The sequence below is a fragment of the Calliphora vicina genome, chromosome 1, assembly GCF_958450345.1.
Source record: "Calliphora vicina chromosome 1, idCalVici1.1, whole genome shotgun sequence".
In the NCBI taxonomy this organism is placed as follows: Eukaryota; Metazoa; Arthropoda; class Insecta; order Diptera; family Calliphoridae; genus Calliphora; species Calliphora vicina.
In genome coordinates, this window is record NC_088780.1 from 141,774,276 (window position 1) to 141,795,388 (window position 21,113).

Here is a 21,113-nt window from a genome sequence, read left to right on the forward strand (position 1 = left end):
TTTGGTCAGAAATATGAGTGATCACAGATCGAGCTCCTTTTCTTGATTAAAAGCTTATGTTATTAGAAAATTCAGATATTTTGAGTTTTTATAAAAAAAATCGATTTTTGGTCAGAAATACGATTGATCACAGATCGAGCTCCTTTGCTTGATTAAACGCTTATTGGCCAAGTTATTAGCGAATTTAGATATTTTGTGTTTTTATATAAAAATATCGATTTTGGTCAAAAATACGAGTGATCACAGATCGAGCTCCTTTTCTTGATTAAACGAATATTGGCCAAGTTATTAGCGAATTTAGATATTTTGAGTTTTTATAAAAAAAATCGATTTTTGGTCAGAAATATGAGTGATCACCGATCGAGCTCCTTTTCTTGATTAAACGCTTATTGGCCATGTTATTAGCGAATTTAGATATTTTGAGTTCTTATATATAAAATCGATTTTTGGTCAGAAATATGAGTGATCACAGATCGAGCTCCTTTTCTTGATTAAAAGCTTATGTTATTAGAAAATTCAGATATTTTGAGTTTTTATAAAAAAAATCGATTTTTGGTCAGAAATACGATTGATCACAGATCGAGCTCCTTTGCTTGATTAAACGCTTATTGGCCAAGTTATTAGCGAATTTAGATATTTTGTGTTTTTATATAAAAATATCGATTTTGGTCAAAAATACGAGTGATCACAGATCGAGCTCCTTTTCTTGATTAAACGAATATTGGCCAAGTTATTAGCGAATTTAGATATTTTGAGTTTTTATATAAAAAATCGATTTTTAGCCAGAAATATGAGTGATAACAGATCGAACTCCTTTTCTTCATGAAACGCTTATTGGCCAAGTTATTAGCGAATTTAGATATTTTGAGTTTTTTTATAAAAAATCGATTTTTGGTCAAAAATACGAGTGATCACAGATCGAGTTCCTTTTATTAATTAAACGCTTATTGGCAAAGTTAGTAGCGAATTTAGATATATTGAGTTTTTATATAGATTTTTAAAGTTTAGGGAATGCCCTTCTATAAAAAATGTGTTTGCATCCTCTAAATTAATGTTTTTGTATGACAACGAATAAGTAATTTTATTTGTTATGTAATTTTATTTCAATAGATATTTTCTAGTGATATCATTTTCGAATTTTAATTAATAACACTAACACTACAAAATAACACTTTTTGGCAGAGCTTGAAAAGCGACATAAGATTTTGAAACACCCTCAAAATTGTTTTAGGGTAGGTCGTAGTACTTTAGTACCTCTAATTCACACATTTTTATACCGATTTAAAAATTGCAATTTTATACGAAAATTTAAAAACAAATTAGCCAAATAGGTGCAGCCGTTTTCCGATTTTAGATAAATCGAAAAAAGTGGGCGTGGTCAATGTTTCCTTCAGTAAAAACTTAAATTGGATAACTACGAACATTTAAACAAAAAATTATCCAAATCGGTGTAGCCGTTTTCCGATTTTAGATAAATCGAAAAAAGTAGGCGTACGCCAACTTTTCGCCCACTTTTCAATTTTTCATTTCGTAAAAACCTAACTTTAAAAAAAAATAATTTCTAAATCGATCCGGCATTTCTCAACTGATGGAATTACAACTTGTATTTGATTTAAACGAAAGCACACTTTAAAAATAAAGTGTTGTAGTCCCGAAAAATTAATTCGGTCTCTATAATTTATTTTTATAACCGCGACTTCACTATCGTCGAACAAAAACTAACGTCTTAACATTTTGAAAGCTTCACTAAATAGTTATAAAACTATGAATTCATAAATACATTCTTTTAAGGGCATAGCATGTCACCATCTCATCCGCCGTCATCTGGCTACAGATAATAAGTGTTTCGGTAGCGAAGACAGGTCGGGGAAGTCCGTTCTTTAGTTTTTCCCTACACTGTATATTGAAATCGAGATGAAATATAAAACAGATGTTTTCTAAGGGCCAGCAACGCGGACATAGCGAAGAGATAGTGAAATCGATATCATAATTGCCTTTAAAAAACGATATTATAAGGAACGGTAAAAATTAGTCCGTAAATACTATCGTTTGTGATACGCAAACGATAGCATTTATGATAGTTTATATCATATTATAACGATATCGTTGAGATGTCGTTATAATATCGTTTGGTTTATTGAGTGAATACAATTTACACTGGATGTTCACAAAGAAATAAACAAAAATTGTTTAATGCAAGATGAATTAAGAAAATGCATAGTATATATTCAAAAGATACACAAAATTTATACACTCCAAAATACCCATATGTTTTTCCAAAAAGTTATTTGGGAAAAAATGTATTAATATACTAACAGAGCATCCATTCCAAAACGGTCAGAAAATTGGATCTTCCGATTTTGAATATGAATTACCCACATGCATCAATTAAAATTTAAACACATCTTAATTTAACTTATCACATTTGGAAACAGTGTTTTATTGTGTTGTGTTGCTGTATTTCAGTGTGTTCATTACACAATTACAAATACCAAAGCAAAATCAATCAGAATTTATCTAAAGAATGCGGGGCCACATAAATGTCAGATAGATTTTTGTTATTGTTGCCCAGTAAGTATTCTTCATTCGATTCATTTGTTCTTTCTGTTGTTAATGTTGATTGGTTTGTTTACACAAAAGATACTTTTTGCGCTTCTGTTTCTTTTTGTTTTAATGTTTTCGGTACGGTACGGTTTATGGTCTGACTGACGTACTAGCCAGTGTTGACTTGCTAGTAATAACATTTCTCTCTATGAGGCTTTTTTTCAAATTGTATATTACACACACATATTATACAAAAAAAAAAATGTAATTGACATGCTAGATTTGTACAGAGAAATAGTAAATGAAACCAAAAGAAATGAGTACAATAAGACAACAGAGATGATCAACCGAGTAGTACTAAGTGTAAAAAGGGGTCTGAATATTAGGATCTTTCAATGAGTGATTAGACCTTTCCTTGGAATTTCATTAGGATATCTAGCAAAGTATACCACGTTATCCCACTCTTTGACAGCAGTACCTAACTATGTTTAGAGTTAGGTGAAAAAGTACCTAACTCTAAACATGTGTTAGTAACAAAAATGGACATGTGTTGGTGCCTTTTTAATTTTCACCAGACACACAGAGTTCTATAAACAAATTTTTAATTTTAATTTATTTAAATTTTGTTCTATTTTCAATACAAAAAATTGAAACTCTGTTCTATAAATTAAATTCTACCACAAATAAAATTGTGTGTCAAAAATTAATAAAAAATATTTTTTTTCATTTGAGCAAAATTAGCGTGTTTCGGAAATAAAAGTGTCCTGCAAAGTAATTAAAAAATTCGCCAAATATTGTGTAGAAGTTTAATAAAGTGGTTCGGTATATATTTAGTCGGAAAATCAAAGTTAAAATTTGTAGTTTTTTGAAGTGTTTAATTCTCTCACAAGGGTGTTGAATTCACACCGTACCCGTATATGTGAGAGAGTAATATATTATTATTTTAGATATTGTATATTTTAAACAACAACAACTTTCAAAAAATATAAAGTTTTATAAGTGCCTTAAGAAACACAGGTAGACGTTCTGGACAGTTGGGTAGATTTGCCTCCCGTGGTACAAAATTTACATAGTGGCATGATGCCAAATCGGGGCATTTTTGTAGACTTCTTTTTCTTCTAAGTTCTTTGCGATCTTGAACTCTCTGAACTTTATACGACATCAACCAAGCAAGCATTACCTTAGGCTCTGCGCACAACACAATTGAAATATTTAACTTTACGATCGGAGTTTCTGATAGAAGTGTTCAGTGCTATTCGAAATAGTTGTTCGACTTCTTTTGCCTTACCAAAATTTTTTTGAATTTTTTTTCTTCCTGATCCAGATTTTCTTTCAATGCTCAAATCTTCCTTAAACTGTTTAATGGCTTTTGAAACCAGAGAGAAACATAGAGCGGAAACTAGAAAAAAACTCAAACAAAAAAATTACTCAAAAAAGTTACACATACGAGTGTTGTTTTTGTTTTCCCATAGTTTTTTTTACTAATACATTCTGGCCACTTAGGTTTTTGACAACTGATTTAGGTCTTTGACAGGAGAATTTCCGCTCTATGTATATTCTCTATGTTTGAAACAGTGTGGCGATGAAACTTCAAATCTTTTGCTATTTTTTTAAAAAGTTCATATTTGATTTTTTTGAAAAGTTTTAATTATTTATTCAAGTACTTTTTTGGTGACTATTTGCTACGAAAATTTTAAGCCAATGCAGGTTTAAACACATACAAGGCTCAAAAACTTCCTGACAGGATCGCCGCTAAAAATTTAGAGGCCAAAGACAGACCACGGAAATTGAAGACAAGTTATATAAAACAAAAAAAATATACCTACTGCATAATGACGAAACGTATGTTCTGGCAAATTTTGCCGCAGCTTCCGGGTCAATATTTTGATGTTGCTGATGCTCGAGAAAAGGATCCAAAACCAGAAGCATGCAATATGCAGCTGTGATAAAAGAAGCCAAACATTTGTTACAAAGGGCTCTATAAATACCGAAATTTACATCAAGGAATGTTTACAAAAAATGATGCTTCTTAATGTGTCCACTTATTTTTGACCTGATTTTGCATCCTGTTACTAGGTCTTGAGCGGTACAAGAACAGTAATGTGGTATTTGTACCAAGAGAGGCAAATCCTCCAAACTGCCTGGAGCTAAGGCCAGTGCTCTTGTTAAAAAGAGAATTGAAGAGCACAAAAATGTGTCCAAAATTGTAGAAGATTTTAAATGGAGATGGATTAAAAAATTGTATGGAGGGGTTTCCGGAAAAGAATCATAAATTCATCACTATTGATTAGAACTATACAAATAAAAACTGGAAGTTTAGTGGTTTAACATTTATGTATATTAAGATTTTTTCGATCTCACTCTTTAAAAGGCTTTGAATGGAGCTAATGATTTGGTTATGTTGGGAATGGTTATATGAAATGAATTGCTAACATTTTTAATTATGAATTAAGATTTTAGTGAATTAGTAAATATCAACGCATTTAATTCACTCTGCAGATCAATTGTATTAGCAAAGAGTATTAAAAGAATAAGAAAGTACTTTTAAAATTTCAAAAAATGTACCAATGCTGCGCTCACAGTTCCAAAACTGAAATACAAATAAACAAGCAAACAAATAAGATACGGCCATAACAAACATTATACTCATTAAAGTGAATATTTTGTTGTTGTCCAAAGGAATTTAAAATAAATTAAATACAATAAGTATCGGTGAAATATTAAAACAAGATACTGAGCAATAGACACACACCAACAGATACAGAGAGGAGGGAGAAATTGCTAAATGAGAGCAAATTTGTAAAGATATGAGAGAATTTTTGGAATATATTCAGAATGGGAGAATTTTTGGTGGGCGAACAAGTAAACGACCTGCTTGTTGTATCTATTAGATACATTTTTTCCATTTTTATATTTCGCTCTCGTTTACTCTCCCTTCCCAAGTGACATGCTCTCTTTCACTCTTTTTGTGGCTGTAAACGAGTGTGCGTGTGTTTATATTTTCAGTGAACAAAATCGGCTGCACCAGCGCCCTCATTTTATAACGGCCACATTGCGAATTATTAGCGGAATGCTGAAGTGAGTTAATGCGCTTGTTATAATAATATTTTTTATGACTGTTTATTTGTATTTCAATTTACGCAGTGGACTCAAGACGTCAGTAGGCGGGTGTTGAAAGGGGTACCAGAGATTCATGACAAAACAAAAGAATCTTGTGCTTATTTGTCTGTCTACTGTATGATTTTTTAGTTTTTTTTTTTTTGTTGTTCTCGTATTTTTTGGTATTGCTTTTTATTTATATTTTATTATTATTTTTCGTACGAATGCGAGTATATTTATACTTACTCGTCGTACATGGGTATTCAAAAACTTAATATTATTATGAATGTGTTATTTTTTAGTTTTAGTTTTTATTATTTTTTTTTCATATTTCTTTCCAACATTTTTTTTTTTTTGCTGGTGAATTGAATTATTCGCTCAATATCTCTACTACTCATTTATATTCTTCGCGTGCTGTTTTAATGGCAAAAATGTATTATTTTGCAGGTGTTGATACATCATCATAATAATAAAATACCAAATACGAAAAAATAATACAAAAATTCATAATAAAACACTATGAATTTTTGCAAATATGTATCTTGTTATTTAAACTCTCTAGGCTAAAAGAGATCATTTGGAAATTATCAAGGCACATGAGTATGTACATGAGTGTGTTTCTGTATTTGTTAGATTGAAAAAACTTAAGGCATTGCCAAGAGAAGATCATCATTAAAAATTTGAGGAACAAACATGTTTCTTAAATTTTTGAAATTGTTTTGAATTTATTTCAATTTGATTTGGCAAACAATAAATCAACCCAGAAGACTGATGTTGAACAAACTGGCCACAATTTTCATATTTTTGTAAGTGTTTGTCGTGATAAAAACTATGGAACTTTTAGTCCTCATCTCATTCATCCTTTCAACTGATTTTAAATTCGCCGCGTAGCATTGAAATAAACAAGATTGCATTTTGGATTATCATTAATGTTTCGCCTTATCCATCAGGACCCAATCCTCTTAAAGTCGGGATCTGCGCCTGATTGAATACGATTGACAAATGTTATCTTCAAAACAGTATTTATTTGTTATTAAAATTGTCGTAGCCCTGGTCTAAACTTGAACTCCTTTCACAATATTTCATATACTGATTAAGTCGAATTTTTACGATAAAATGTTTTTTGATTTTTTCCAATATTTTGACGAATTTTTAAAATGAAAGTGGCTATTAAATCCATTTTTTTTCGAAAAATCCATTGTTTTCGAACTAGAAGTAGTTCGAGTATATATTCAGCATCAAATATATTTCTAAATCGTCTCTTAGACTCAAAGAGTCAGTACGACTAAAGCACGATCGCACGAACGGATTATATATTCACCCCTATCGCGCAACAACATTTCACATGAAATGTGTTCCCTTTTCCCATTTTTCGTTCATAAACTTTATTCACGTGAAAAAAATCCCCAACATGGGAAATTTTTAGATGGAATTTTGTAAACAATAAACAGCTGTTACGAACAAAATCAACTATTGTGAATGAAAAGTTCAGGGGAATATCACGATAGCAATTTTCCCTTCGAGGGAAATGGATATTTCATGGGAACATAAATTTCACATGTTTTTCACGATAGGGGTGATTATGTACTTACATTAACATTCTATAAATTGTTTAGAGAATGAATATCGAAAAGAGGGATATACTGGGATCTCAATTTCTGTTGATTCATAGCCAAGTGGTAATAAATTTTTATCTTCTAAACTACTGGACCGATAGCAAAATAATGTACGAACGAATTGTATTGCTGGACATAAGCAGAAAATCAAATTTGTGATTAAAATACAATGTGAGATACAGGGTGTCAAAGTTGACCACATCTGGTGTGTAAAACTTTGTAGAGCTTTGAATTTTACTTCTCGTTCTCTTTCCAAACAATCTGATCTGTTAAGTATACAGATTGCTGTGTATTTCGAGTAATTATTCAGGTATATTGTGGGATTTTAAACCAAGTGTGCTTTCATCCTTCGGAAATACAGTGTGAATACTCAACATATCCTATTTCTTCCTAGAGAACTCAACAATATCGCTTCAAGCCACGAGGAATTGTGGACTTGTTGGCACAGAACATTGACTTCAAACAATCCCATAAAAATAAAACCAGTGATGTTTAATCACACGATCTAGATGTTCAATTTCGATTCACCAACAAGAGCAAGTATACAACCAGTACATAACTCATGCAGTAATTTAATTGTTTCACTGGCTGTATGTAATCGTCTTGTTGATATCACATGTCATCCACATTAATGAAATTTAGCCAGAAAGAATCCTATTGTTATGTCGTTTATCGATCACCAGTAACAGCCGATCACCATGATCAACCTCGTTTTCAAAGAAATGTCTAATGATACCTATTGCTGAAAATTCGCTCTAAGAATGACTATCATCGCGCCATCACTTCCTGACCAGCCTGATTTTCAAAGAATTATGTTTAATACATATGAATGGCCAGTCGCTCTAAATATCCGGAAGCCTCGTTAGAAAGGAATTCAAATACCTATTTAAGGTCTAAGATCGAAAAAACCTTAACACACGTTTTCCCTTAAAACTTTTAACCCAAGTATTATTTGATTTTTTTTTTGGATCAAGTTACATTTGTAAAGCATGTCAGTTATTATGTTTAATGTCAATTATGTTTATTTGATGTTAATCTGATTAAAATGAGTGACGAGAAAAAAGTGCGTACTAAAATTATTAAATATTTTCAACAAAACCCAACTTGATCCTACAAAAAGTTTGCCAAACCATCAAAGGTCTGCCGTCAAACTGATTCCAATGTTATTAAACAATATCGGGAGAACTTGTCCGTTGCTAGAAAACCTGATTCAGATAGAAGGAATGGTCCACATGATGTTTCTAAAGCCAATAAATAGAAAGCATTTTCAAAAGAGCTCCCAACACATCTGGTAGGAAAGCAGACCGGTTAGCTCAGTACTCGGACTATTTGGTACAAAAAGTTAAAGATAATGCAGATTTAAAAACATACAAGACTCAAAAAGTTCCTGACAGGAACTCTGCTAAAATTTAGAGGCACAAGACAGAGCACGGAAATTGATGTCAAATTTTATACCTGCTGTATAATGAATGACGAAATGTACGTATGGAAAATTTTTCGCAGCTTCCGGGTCAATATTTTTATGTTGTTGATGCTCGAGGAAATGTTGTAGAAAAGTTTAGGACCCAAAAGCAGAAAGTTTTCCCAAAAAGTTCTTGGCATAGCAAGCAATATGCAGTTGCGGCAAAAGAAACCAAACATTTGTTACAAAAGGCTCTATAAATATCGAAATTTACTACAAGAAATGTTTACAAAAGAGGACGCTTCCACTTATTTTTGGTCTGATTTGGCATACTGTCACTATTGGTAAGCAAGGTTTTGAGTGGTACAACAACAATAATGTGTTATTTGTACCAAGAGGTACAAATACTTCAAACTGCCTGGAGCTAAGGCCAGTGGAGTGAAAAAGTATGAAAAAGTCCAAAAGTATTGTAGATTTTAAACGAAGATGGACTACCTGTCCGAACAGTTGCCTTTTGACCTTTATATATCAGTATTAACTATACTAATAGTTGATAACGCTAAGAATGTTATTAACAATTCTAGTAGTCTTCCTACACCTTGAGTTATTGATGTCTTATTCCATACAAATTAATATTAACAATTTTATTCAAGAATCTTATCAATGATTTGCTTCAGATATAATTAAAGAACTAAAAACACACAAAGTGACCAAAAATTCTTTGGTAACATGTCCCTGACCTACTATACACAACTACATATATCATTAGTCCATTCATGTACGTAAATACCCTAAGAGCACATTACAAAATCGCAAAAAAAAAAAAAGAAAAAATATTTTATTTTTTCAAGAAAAATATTTGGCATGTCAGATTGGTATTGATGATACACTCACTCACCATAAAATTTCCAATCAGATTTAAAACCATTTATAAACAAATTTTCCCCCTTTGGTTGTGAGTTCGTGTTTTAATTTTATTTAATTTTTTTTTTGTTTGTGTTGTTTTTCATAAAATACCTGTGGATGAACCCAACCAACAAATGGTGTTGATGGTGCGTACATACCCAGCAGATGCTTTGGTAATCATAAAATACACTAACTATACTTACTAGTAGTACATCCCATACAGACAGACATACTACAGGTATTCAATGCAAATATAACACACAATTTAGTTACAAAATTAAAAACAACTACGAAAAAATGTATCTTTAAGAAGAAAAGAAAAAAACACAAAATAAATATGACGATAAAATACTCTTACGTACATAGAAACAAAAAAAAATATTTATCTTTTACACAATTAGTTTAAAACAAAAACAGACATTTCCAATCGTTGAGGCACAACGAAAACTTGACTTTTGTACTAAATGAACAGGTACAATTTTACCTTTAATTGATTGTAAATGTACCATAAAAATTGTACAATATTTTTGATGGTTTGTTAACTATTACTTTAAGGATTAAATTATAAGAAATACAATCGATTCGGAAGCTGTTTACAATGACATCTTCAGTTTTTGGAAATATTTACTCAAAAAAGCGTAACCACATTTGTTTTTAGCACAAATTTGTTTGACGTTGTTTACTCTTACAAGTGATTTGTAAGATCAAACAGCATCAAATAAAAATACAAAATATTTGTTTTGAATTATCCAAAGTAAATGCAATTTTTGAAATAAATAAATAAATAAATAAACAAATTAAAATATATTTTATTTAGCGGTTACGTCTTTTTCGTCAAATATTTTCCATGTGTGACTATAGTCGAATTGCATAAGCTTGCTGATTAAACTTCTGGTCAAGCTCCATGAATCTGTTGTGAATTTTGTGAATAATGTACCTCTGACTTGATTAACTCATTCAGTCACGCTTTTTTTCTATAAGTTTAGAATCAAAAAAAAAATATTTTACTTTAATTAAGAAAAAATAAATCAGAACATAAAAAACCCACCCCATTCCAACGTTTTTTGTGGACACCCAGATTACTAACCACCGTAGCGGTTGGCATTAAAAATAATTATGATAAAAATGTTCGTAACGTATACATTTTTTGGAAATCGAATAATTTGGACTAAATTTTCTGACCAAACCAACCATTTCGTAACACTAAATTCGCTGTGCTTTTTTTAATGAATGCGTGAAAGTCTCTTAAAAAAACTGCGGTTTACAATATTTTTTTTATCAAACCAGAGCATCCTGAAGGTAAAGTTTTGCAAAAAAACATAAAAGATGACTTCAAAAAATACAATTGTTTAACAAAATACCAATAGATGTCAATAAACTATTTTTTAAAGACTATAGAAAAGGTGGTTAGTAAAGTGACCACTAAACCGCAGAGTTAAACAGAAAGAGAAACTACCTTGACATTAGAGTTTCGTTTACGGTTTTAACCTAAAACCGAAACCGAAACCGACAATTATTCTTAGGTTTTCACTTTTAATTTATTTTCAGTAAAAAAATTAAAAATTTAGAAATGAAAAACAAACTTTTTCATTCAATGATTCATCTAATTTCTCTAAAAACAAATCAGTTAAAATATCTTAAGATTTCATTAAATTTTTTAAATTGTATTACAATAATTGCTTCTTTTCTATCTTTCGTAGGCAAGGAAACCTGTTAGTAAAGAATGACACAAACTCATTTAAAAATATTGATCATACGAATATTTCCTGACAATTAAACTTCAAATGACTATTTAATTATTTAATTTAAAAACAATAATGCAAAATTTTTGTTACAAAAACTTAGTTATTTTCAAGTATGGAAGACTAGCTGGCCCAGTGGTCTTCGCTACCCCAATTTGTGAATTAATACTAATTCAAGAAAACATGTCTCTCGTTCCATGTTAATTGATTCAATCTCATTTGAAACGTATTATTAGAATAAATAAAGTACCATAAATACCAACATTTTGTATTCCCACTCAGCATCAGATTCAGGGTCCACTATTATAGATAATGCTAAAGAAAGGTACCACTAAAGTCACATTTGGTGAATTTTAACGCATTCAGAATCATGTGTGCCTAACAATTTTACTTGAATCCCCGTCAAGTTTGAAATCTTAATAATTTCCTGATTCTAGGTTCAATGTTATAGAACATTCAAAAAGTATCACTTTTAAAACGAAAAAGTACTCCTTAGTTTGGTTTAGTTCTCCTTTTTTGGTATCATAATATCATTGAGCCCCCAATTCTTGATTATTACATTACTGAGAAGCATATTAGCCAACGTAAATATATATAAGCTATCTAATTTAAAATTAATATTAAAAAAGTACCATTAAAATAAAGGGTACCAATTTTCCTTTATCGTCTTGAATTTTATATTTTTATAGCATTTTCTATATTATTAACTGATTTTGTTTCTATAACATTAATATTTAACAAATTATCACAAAACCGAAACCGATCGGTTTTCAAGTTTTTAAAACCGAAACCGAGGTTTTGAAATTCTTCGGTTTTTTGGAAACTCTTACTTAAACATACCTTAAATTGTTCCTTGTATTATATATGAACTAATTATAATGGAACTAATAAAATATTTCCTAACATTCATCGAAGATTTATACAAATTTAGTCCACTTTTTCAATTGAGAAATGTAATTTTGTTTATGTAAATGAATTTACGAACTTCTATTCCGAAGTGGCATGAACTAATGTCATACGACCCTTCATTTTTATGTAGCTTTATAGTAAAAAAATATTCTTAAGAGAAAATGAATCTCTATAATCTTACTCACTTAAACTTCTACTCCATCCAAAACAATTTATTATGTTTGTATTTACAACACGGATCAAATCAAGATTCCTGTAACACTTTATATTTTCAAAATTGCCTTTCTGTTAATATTCATATAACGGCCTTCGGACGGACACAGGGAATTTCTACTCTGGGGAATATCGAATACTTTTCCGGTTGCGGATTTGATTCCCGCCAGAGTATTCTGTATCTGTATGTTTTAGTGTATCTGCAGACAAGCAAAATTCTTCGCAGTTTATGATTGTAAACAAATAATAATAGATTTATATGAGAAGAAAGGTATGCAATGACCATATTATTCAGATAATATATTAATTATATAATGATTTTAACTAAGAGATAGCGGACAAAAATTGTCTGTTCTTATAATTAAGAGAGCTAAATTATTACAAACCTGTTGTCCAAAATACCAATGTATATCGTTGGAAGTCTTTACTTTTAGACACAGTTATACTTTTTAAGCTGTCCACACATTTTTTGAGTAAAGAACGAATTTTCTTCATTGTGTGTTGATTCAGTCAATCGATCACTAATGGATGAGTCCTTGTTTAAAGAAGCTTATTACGTAAAAATCTATTGGTATCGGATACAAGTTCCCCTGATTCAGCAGAATAGATTCTATTGTAGTGTTGCACTTGCGTTGGTGATCCAGCAAATCAATAGAGTTGGATACCCAACTGTTACCGAGATGCACCTTCGCCTTCTGCTGACGCGGTCCAGAATCTCCAAAATATACTTTGAAGCGCCGGATCATACATGATAGATTTATTCCATTTTGGTCACCACCTATATGGTGTAATATTAATGAATGCTTCTTTCGACACTTGAGAAATGTGTTTTGCATATCTCTTTATTCTCCAGCGCAAAACATCAAGAGCTTTAGATTCCTTAATATTTGCACCACCCATGAATACTGATGATATCGCAGAGTAGAAGTTTTTTCCCAGGTACCCAAGACTGGCGCTTGTACAATTAGGAGCCGAGTTGTGCAGCTTCTTCAACTGCTACCACGAACGAATTGTTTCTAGAACCGCATGTGCACTATTGACCTATGATTAAGATCGACTTAGATGTTACTATTTCTTTAGCTAACGGCACCATCCACTGATCCAGACACAAATAATCAAAAGAAAATTTATTTAATTCAGGAAATACCTCTCGGAACTATTACTGTTTTGCTTGGACCAGCACTCAGGGGATGATTCCTACTCATGCAATGCATTGTGTTGGAACTAGGAAAATAGGTTATGGGAAGGAGGATAGAGGGAGTAGTGTTTGTGGACATTTGATTTGAATTTTCCTACATTAAAAGGGACAGGAAATACTTCGGCAGGAAGCTTATTCCAGATACGGACGGTACGGCTAAAAAACGAATTTTCTCTGTAGTGTGTTGTGCGAAGAAACTACGGGTATCGGAAACAAGTTCCCTAATTTCATCAGAACACATTCCATTGTAGTATCGATAGAACAGTTAAACACAACCCACATTGCGACGATGCTCCAGAGAATCCATATAGCTGGATACCCTACTGTCGCCGATAAGCACCTTGCTCTCTCCTTTACGTGATCGAGTAACTCCAAAATAGACTTCGAAGCACCGGCCCATACATGAGAGTTGTATTCCATTTGGGTCAGATATAAGTGGTGTAAATACTTGAATGCTTCTTTCGACACTTGAAAAATGTGTTTTGACCAGCGAACATCACACTGAATTCTCATGTCTAGAACATCGAGAGCTTCCGATTCCTTAATATTTACACCACCCATAAAAACAGATGAAGCAACATGATCTGTCATGCGTTTGTTGTTAACATACAACATTGAGTCTTCCGTTCGCATAACCCCATTCTGAGATTGTCACAAGATCTTGGTTAAGTCATTCATGTTTTGCATCATTGCCCCAATCTCCGAAAGGCTTGGCCTATAGTTGAATGAATATGAATGGTAAATGTGACTGTCATCTGGTTGGAAGTTTGACTTAGAAGGTCATTTAGAAAAATAAGGAATAGAGTAGGAGAAAGAACGGAGCCTTGCGGTATCCCTGAATTAATTTTGAACTCATTTGATGAGATCCCATCTACAACAACTCGTATAGTACGACGATCTCTGAGAAAGCTCGATACAAATCGAGAGAAGTCGTTACCGACACCAAAAGCAATGGAGAAAAGTCTTTACCAGCACCAAGAGCAATTAGTTTTGATAAAAAGGCACCATGCGACACTCTATCAAAATTACTTTGGAAATATTTAGAAGCACCACTTTAGGTCACCAAATCTGCTATAGTGTTCCCTACGAAAGCCATATTGGCACTATCTGAGTAAATTGTTAGACTCCAAATATTTAATGAGGTGGTAGTTTCACATACTCTCTATAACTCCATAACTTTAGAGAGTGTAGACACAGTTGCAATTGGGCATTAACTGTTTAAAGAATTGGCGTTACAGTAACCTTCTTCCATTTCTGAAAAAGTTAGCTAATTAACGAGCTGATAAAGATCTGAACCAGTGAAAATTTGATGATCACTGCAGAACTCGTTTAGCAAATGAATGCCGCGGCAAAATTAAGAACTTTAGCATGATGACGCTGCTCGCATAGAGATTTTGCGTGCCTTGGTTCTTTGAGTACATTATTATGTCAAGTTCTGAATGGATACTCTTTCAATCTGATGGTATTTTTGCACGACAGATTAATTCAAGATTTTCGCCTGGGTTTAATCGAAGATTTAAATCCATTTTCCCATGCCATTGACTTTACTTCAAATGCCGAAAGAAATCATGGACCTCAATCCAAGGAGCCTTTTCGCAGATAAAAGTTATACATTCCGCAGCTGTTCGTGAAACATTGAAAAATTCGTAGTACGAAAATGCTATTTGTAGCCCCAGCATGATTATTTTCTCGAACCATTTTACCATGGCATTAACTTTATTGTCCAAAATTCCGAGAGCAAACCTTTTCTTTCTAGAGCCTTTTCTTAGATAAAAGTTGCAAAATTTTTAGCTATTTGTGAAACGTTGCGAAGTTCGGTCAGCGAAATGAAGACAGTAATAGTACAGTTTTCCAATTATATTTGTATGAACATCTAATTTCTACTTAAATGTTGTAAACTGAGAAAATGGTCGAGAGTGCGTTGGTTCGTTCTTTCAGAAGTTCCGCAATCGGTCTTCTGCAGACTTGAATGGTGATCTCTTGGCTTCAACATTGTGATTTCAGTGCTCAGACAACTCTCAAGAATTTTTGAAATGATATAACTTGTTGTAATTATGAATATAATTGGATGACATTCTATACAGCTGACCAAACGATTAATTGTTGATGCCTATTTGCAACATCGTACTTTTAACCATAAATTTATATTTATATTTTGGTACAATTTGCATTCAATAACAGCACCAAAAGTACGATTGTACCAACACCCCATACCAATGACTATTTTAAAAAGAGAGAGAACAAGAAAATTGTAATTTGTGGTGAGTGAGAGAAATAATTTAAAAGTGAGAGCAATTAAACGAGAGAGCTAAGCAAAAACAAAAAACAAGATCTGTAGATACATTTTTCTACAGTTTGTTAATTGAACAGAAACATTTTGTGGGTTTGCTCGCTTAACTCAACAGTTCATTTAGTAAACGGCTACACGACTAAACGTAATGGACGACGGATTAATGTAAAAACAACAAAACGTGTAAATTTCAGCAAAATAAATAATTAAATAAAATTAATTTTTTCATTAAAACCAAATTGGAAATATTATAAAAATAAGATTTTAAATTCATTTAAATAAATAACTAAAAAAGAATTAAGCTGTTGAGGCAATTGAAAATAGTGTTTTAACAGAAAAAAAAGTGAAAAAGCTAAAAAATGTTTGTGAAAAAATGCTAAATTGAAAAAAATATAAAAAAAAAATATTTTAAAAGCAAAAATTGTATATGGCATACACATTTTTACGTTAAAATTATACATACAACCCATATGAATAAAAAATCATTCAAACAAGCTCTTTGTGGAAATAAAAAAAAATTAAACATTTTTTATGGAATGGAATGCAGCAAAAGAGATAGCGAGCGTTGAACGCCGCCGTTTTAATTGTGTTAACACGCCATATGCCAGAAAGAGAGGCAGATAGAAATTTTATTATACAAAATATCTCCTCACATTGATTAAGAGCACACAACATACAAGTCGTCGCCCGTTTTTTTTTTATATTTTCTATAAAAAAAATTTTTGTACGTTAAAGTAAATGTTGAGATACACTCTACGTAATCAGCCTAAATAGTGTATATTAGGGAGATTATCAAAGAAATAAGAAGTGTTTAAAAATTTAACATAATATGCAAAAAAAAATCCAATTGAAAGAAAACAAAACATGGATTTCAGTGTCTGAAAATGAAAAATAATATATAGAAAAAAATTAATATTTATCCATTTGTGTAACAAGTGATTGGTGGTGTATTTCTCCAAGTGTACGAAGAAATAGATACAAAATGAAAGAATGAATCTTAAAGATATAATTAAAAGAATCTAACTACCCACAAGCTTAATACAACAAGAAAATAGAAATGTTTATAAGAAAATGAAAAAATCTTAAAACAACACAAAAAGTTAAAGAAAAAGAGTGTTGAAAAAAAATAAATGTGTGAAAATTTTAAAGTGAAATAAAATATTTAAAGAAATTATTTAAAATATTTAAAAATTAAGTAAGATTATGATGTTTTTAAACCCATTAATCTTTAAATGGAGAAATTAATATAACAACAACTAAAAACAAACAACGAAAAATATATGAAAAATTTTACAAAAATAACCTCAATATATACACACACATCCACACATGTAAACGGCCAAAAAACGGCAGATAACAACAAAAAAAAAATATTTCAAAATTCAAATAACGTTTTGAACGGTCTAAAACAACAACAAACAAAAAAAATTGCCAACACCAAAAAATAACAATAACAATAACAACAAAACAAAATAAAATAACCAACAAGTGGACAAAAATGTGGTTGTAAATAAAAAAAAACAGCAACAGCAAAAAACTAACGATTTTTTGACAATTTTAAACACGTTTTTTCAAAACCAAAACAACAACACCACCAACAACAACCATTGGATATTTGGTTAAAAGGTGAAGAAGAGAGGAGAATAAAGAAAAAACACCAAATACCGTCATTAACGTCATTATTAGCCAAATTTTTTTGTTTGTTAAAGGAAAACAAAAACACAACATTAGAAATTGAAATCCTGCATATGAACACAGAAAGAGGTTTATGATTTCATTTATCATTTGTTTATTATCAACAGCTACAACACCTCAAACACCAATCATAACAACAATAATATTGTTGTTAACGCAATAACCACCACTCAATTTAATTACCAACACGTGCAAATATTTCAAATTGAAATTATGCCAAAATTACAGCAACAACAACAACTACCACACCAGCAACATCAGCCACAAAATCAAAATCACTACCAGCAACATTATCAGCAGCAGCAACAATACCAACAACATCACAACAACCAGCCGCATCATCAGAGCTCCTTAACTAATGTAGCCGTTACAAATCCCACAACATCTGCCACAACCCCCAACACCCTGCTCTCCACATCCTCCTCATCAATACAGCACATTTCGCCGCACCCCTACCAACAGCCACCGCAACATTATCACCAACACAACTATCAGCAACAGAGTCAACATCAATCGCAACTTTTGCATCATGGTGAATTTCCGCTGCCCGAGGGCTGGGATATTGCCAAGGATTTCGATGGTAAAATCTATTATATAGATCATAATACGAAAAAGACAACATGGCTGGATCCCAGAGACCAGTAAGTACATATTAACATATGAAATAATTTGATGTGAGAAATAGAAATTTATGGAAAAAGAATAATTGAATTAATATAAGAAATTTTCTATAGAACTGACTGTTATATACTAAATTAAATATTAAATTATATCTATAGAACAGAGTTATAAAATAAATTTTCTATAGAAAGTACATTTATACAGGAATATTTCTATATAAAACACTGTTATACACCAACATTTCTATAGAAAATACTGTTATGCTCGAACATTTCTTCAGAGAATACTGTTATACTCGAAATTTTCTATATAAAATACTGTTATACAAAAAATTAGCTGTAGAATTGACTGTTATACAAAAACCTCTTCTACACGAAACTTTCTATAGAAAATACAGTTATAAAAGAAATTTTCAATAGAATAGACTGTTATACAAGAAATTTTCTATAGAACAGACTGATATACAAGAACTTTTCTATAGAACAGACTGTTAAACAGGAATTTGTTATAGAACAGACTATGAAATAAGAACATAGATATACAAGAAGTTTTGTATATAAACTATTGTTATACACGGACATTTCTATAGAAAATACTGTAATACATGAACATTTCTTTATAGAATACTGTTATACTCGAAATTTTCCATACTGCTATGCAATACAAAAGAGATTTTCTATAGAAAATACTGCTACAAAATACATATTCTATAGAAAATACTGTTATACAAGAAATTTTCTATAGAAAGTTATACAAGAACTTTTCTATAGAACAGACAGTTATACACAAAATTGTCTATAGAAAATACTGTTAATATACATAAAAATACATATATACGAACATTTCTTTACAGAATGCAGTCATACAAGAAATTTGCTGTAGAAAATAAAGATATACACAAAATGTTCTATAGAATATACTGTTATACAATAAATTTTATATAGAAGATACTGTTATACTCGATTTTTTTGTATAAAAAATTTAAAAATTATCTCAAAGTTGCGACCTATAGCTTGATTACAAGGTTTAAATGGCCAGACGGATGGACTAACATCAAGAAAGTGAGTCGAGCGGCTTAAAGTAGGAGTTGAGTCATTTATTCATTGGCGTTACAAACCCTTAATGCCCTACCCACTATGGTGGTGTAGGGTATTAGCATATTTTAATAGATATTTGTTTTCAAATTTAAACTGTGGTTTAAACTTTCGCTTTTTGGTTGTCATGATTATGAATTAAACTTATGATTTTCAATTTAGGGCTGCATTTAAACACCATCTATTGTTTGGATTATGCAATATAAATACAAACAAACTTTAAGCATTCCAATTAACCGTTCAAATAAACAACTTTCTTATAAATTGCAATTATTTTGTTTAAAAATGTTCCATAAACCCACAAAAAATATTTTACTGCCAGTATAAACACACTCTAGAAAATATTTATTGTGTGATTTAAATCGCTTTGAAAATATTTCCCATCTAATATACATTTTTTTCAATTTATTTATCATGAAAATAAATTTTAATTAAAAATTTCGATTTTTTTTTCAATATTTTTTTTGCAACATGTCCAAATCTAACAGCCAAAATAGGCTGACAGTTAAAATTGCAACAACAACAACAAAACCATGTACATATTGCGGAATTTTTTCGCTTCAAGCTCTCACAAATACTGTCATACACAATCATATAATTGAGCACTAAGCAACAACAACAAACAAACAACGAAAAATAAATAAATAAATATTTTAGCAAATACTCGCACACCAATCGACGAAGTATGAAGACAACTACAAACAACAACCAACCAAAAAAAAACTGAAAATGGAAATAAAAAATAAACAAACAAAATAAATAAAATAAAATAAAACAACTTTAAAGCGAAAACATTCCAATGTGATGATTAAGACTAAAATAGAGCTAAAATTAAACAGCATAAAAACAAAACGAAAAACTAAATAAAACTTGCAAAAAAAAAATTAAACTCTCAAACTTAAAACAAATGTACATACAGTAGTACATCCTACCAGGGGAAATTCGAGGGCCTATTGTCGGCAGGCCCTTGCTTTAAGTTCTAAAATATTTAATTCTGATTTCCTACTGCTTTTCAAAACCTCTTAACTTGTATTTCTACCCTTATTCTGTAAGCCGATATGTCCGAATCCAATTTGGTTCGTAATCAAGGGCATTAATTTCATACGAAATTCTTTTCATTAAAATCACACTCTTCCCTAAATTTCGAGATCAAGAAACAGCTCTCAAAATTCAAACTTTTATAGAAAATACTGTATTATACATTATACACAAATTTCTTTAAAAATAGACAAAAATTTCTATATAAAATACTGTTATACACAAAATTTGTTATAGAAAATACTGGTATACACACAATTTTCTATGGCAAATACTGTTATACAGAAATTTTTATATGAAAAATACTGTTATATGCAAGATTTTCTATAGATAATACTGTTATACACACAATTTGTTATAGAAAATACTGTTATACACAAAAATTTCTATAGAAAAGACAGCTATACACAACATTTTCTATAGAAAATACTGGTATACATAAAATTTTCTATGGAGAAAACTGTTATACACACATTTTTCTATTAAAAAGACTGTTATACACAAAATTTATAACAGTTATATAAAAAATTTTATTGTAGAAAATATTGTTATACACAAAATTTACAACAGTTATATAAACATTTTTACTATAGAATATGCTGTTATACACAAAATTTTCTAAAGAAATACACACAATTTTCTATGAAAAATAATGTTATACACAAATTTTACTATGAAAAATACTGTTATACATAAAATTTTTTATAGAAAATACTATTATACACATACAATTTTATAGAAAATAC

The 21,113-nt window shown here is 30.7% G+C and overlaps 1 protein-coding gene across 1 annotated transcript in view; it reads left to right on the forward strand.

The window, feature by feature from the left end:
* Positions 1-15,978: 15,978 nt before the first annotated feature.
* Positions 15,979-21,113, forward strand: part of kibra — a 52,451-nt gene continuing 47,316 nt past the window's right edge. The window contains exon 1 of the mRNA XM_065516002.1: positions 15,979-18,255. Coding sequence (XP_065372074.1) covers positions 17,828-18,255 — 428 coding nt within the window. The 5' untranslated portion in view covers positions 15,979-17,827. The remainder of the gene's footprint in view (positions 18,256-21,113) is intronic.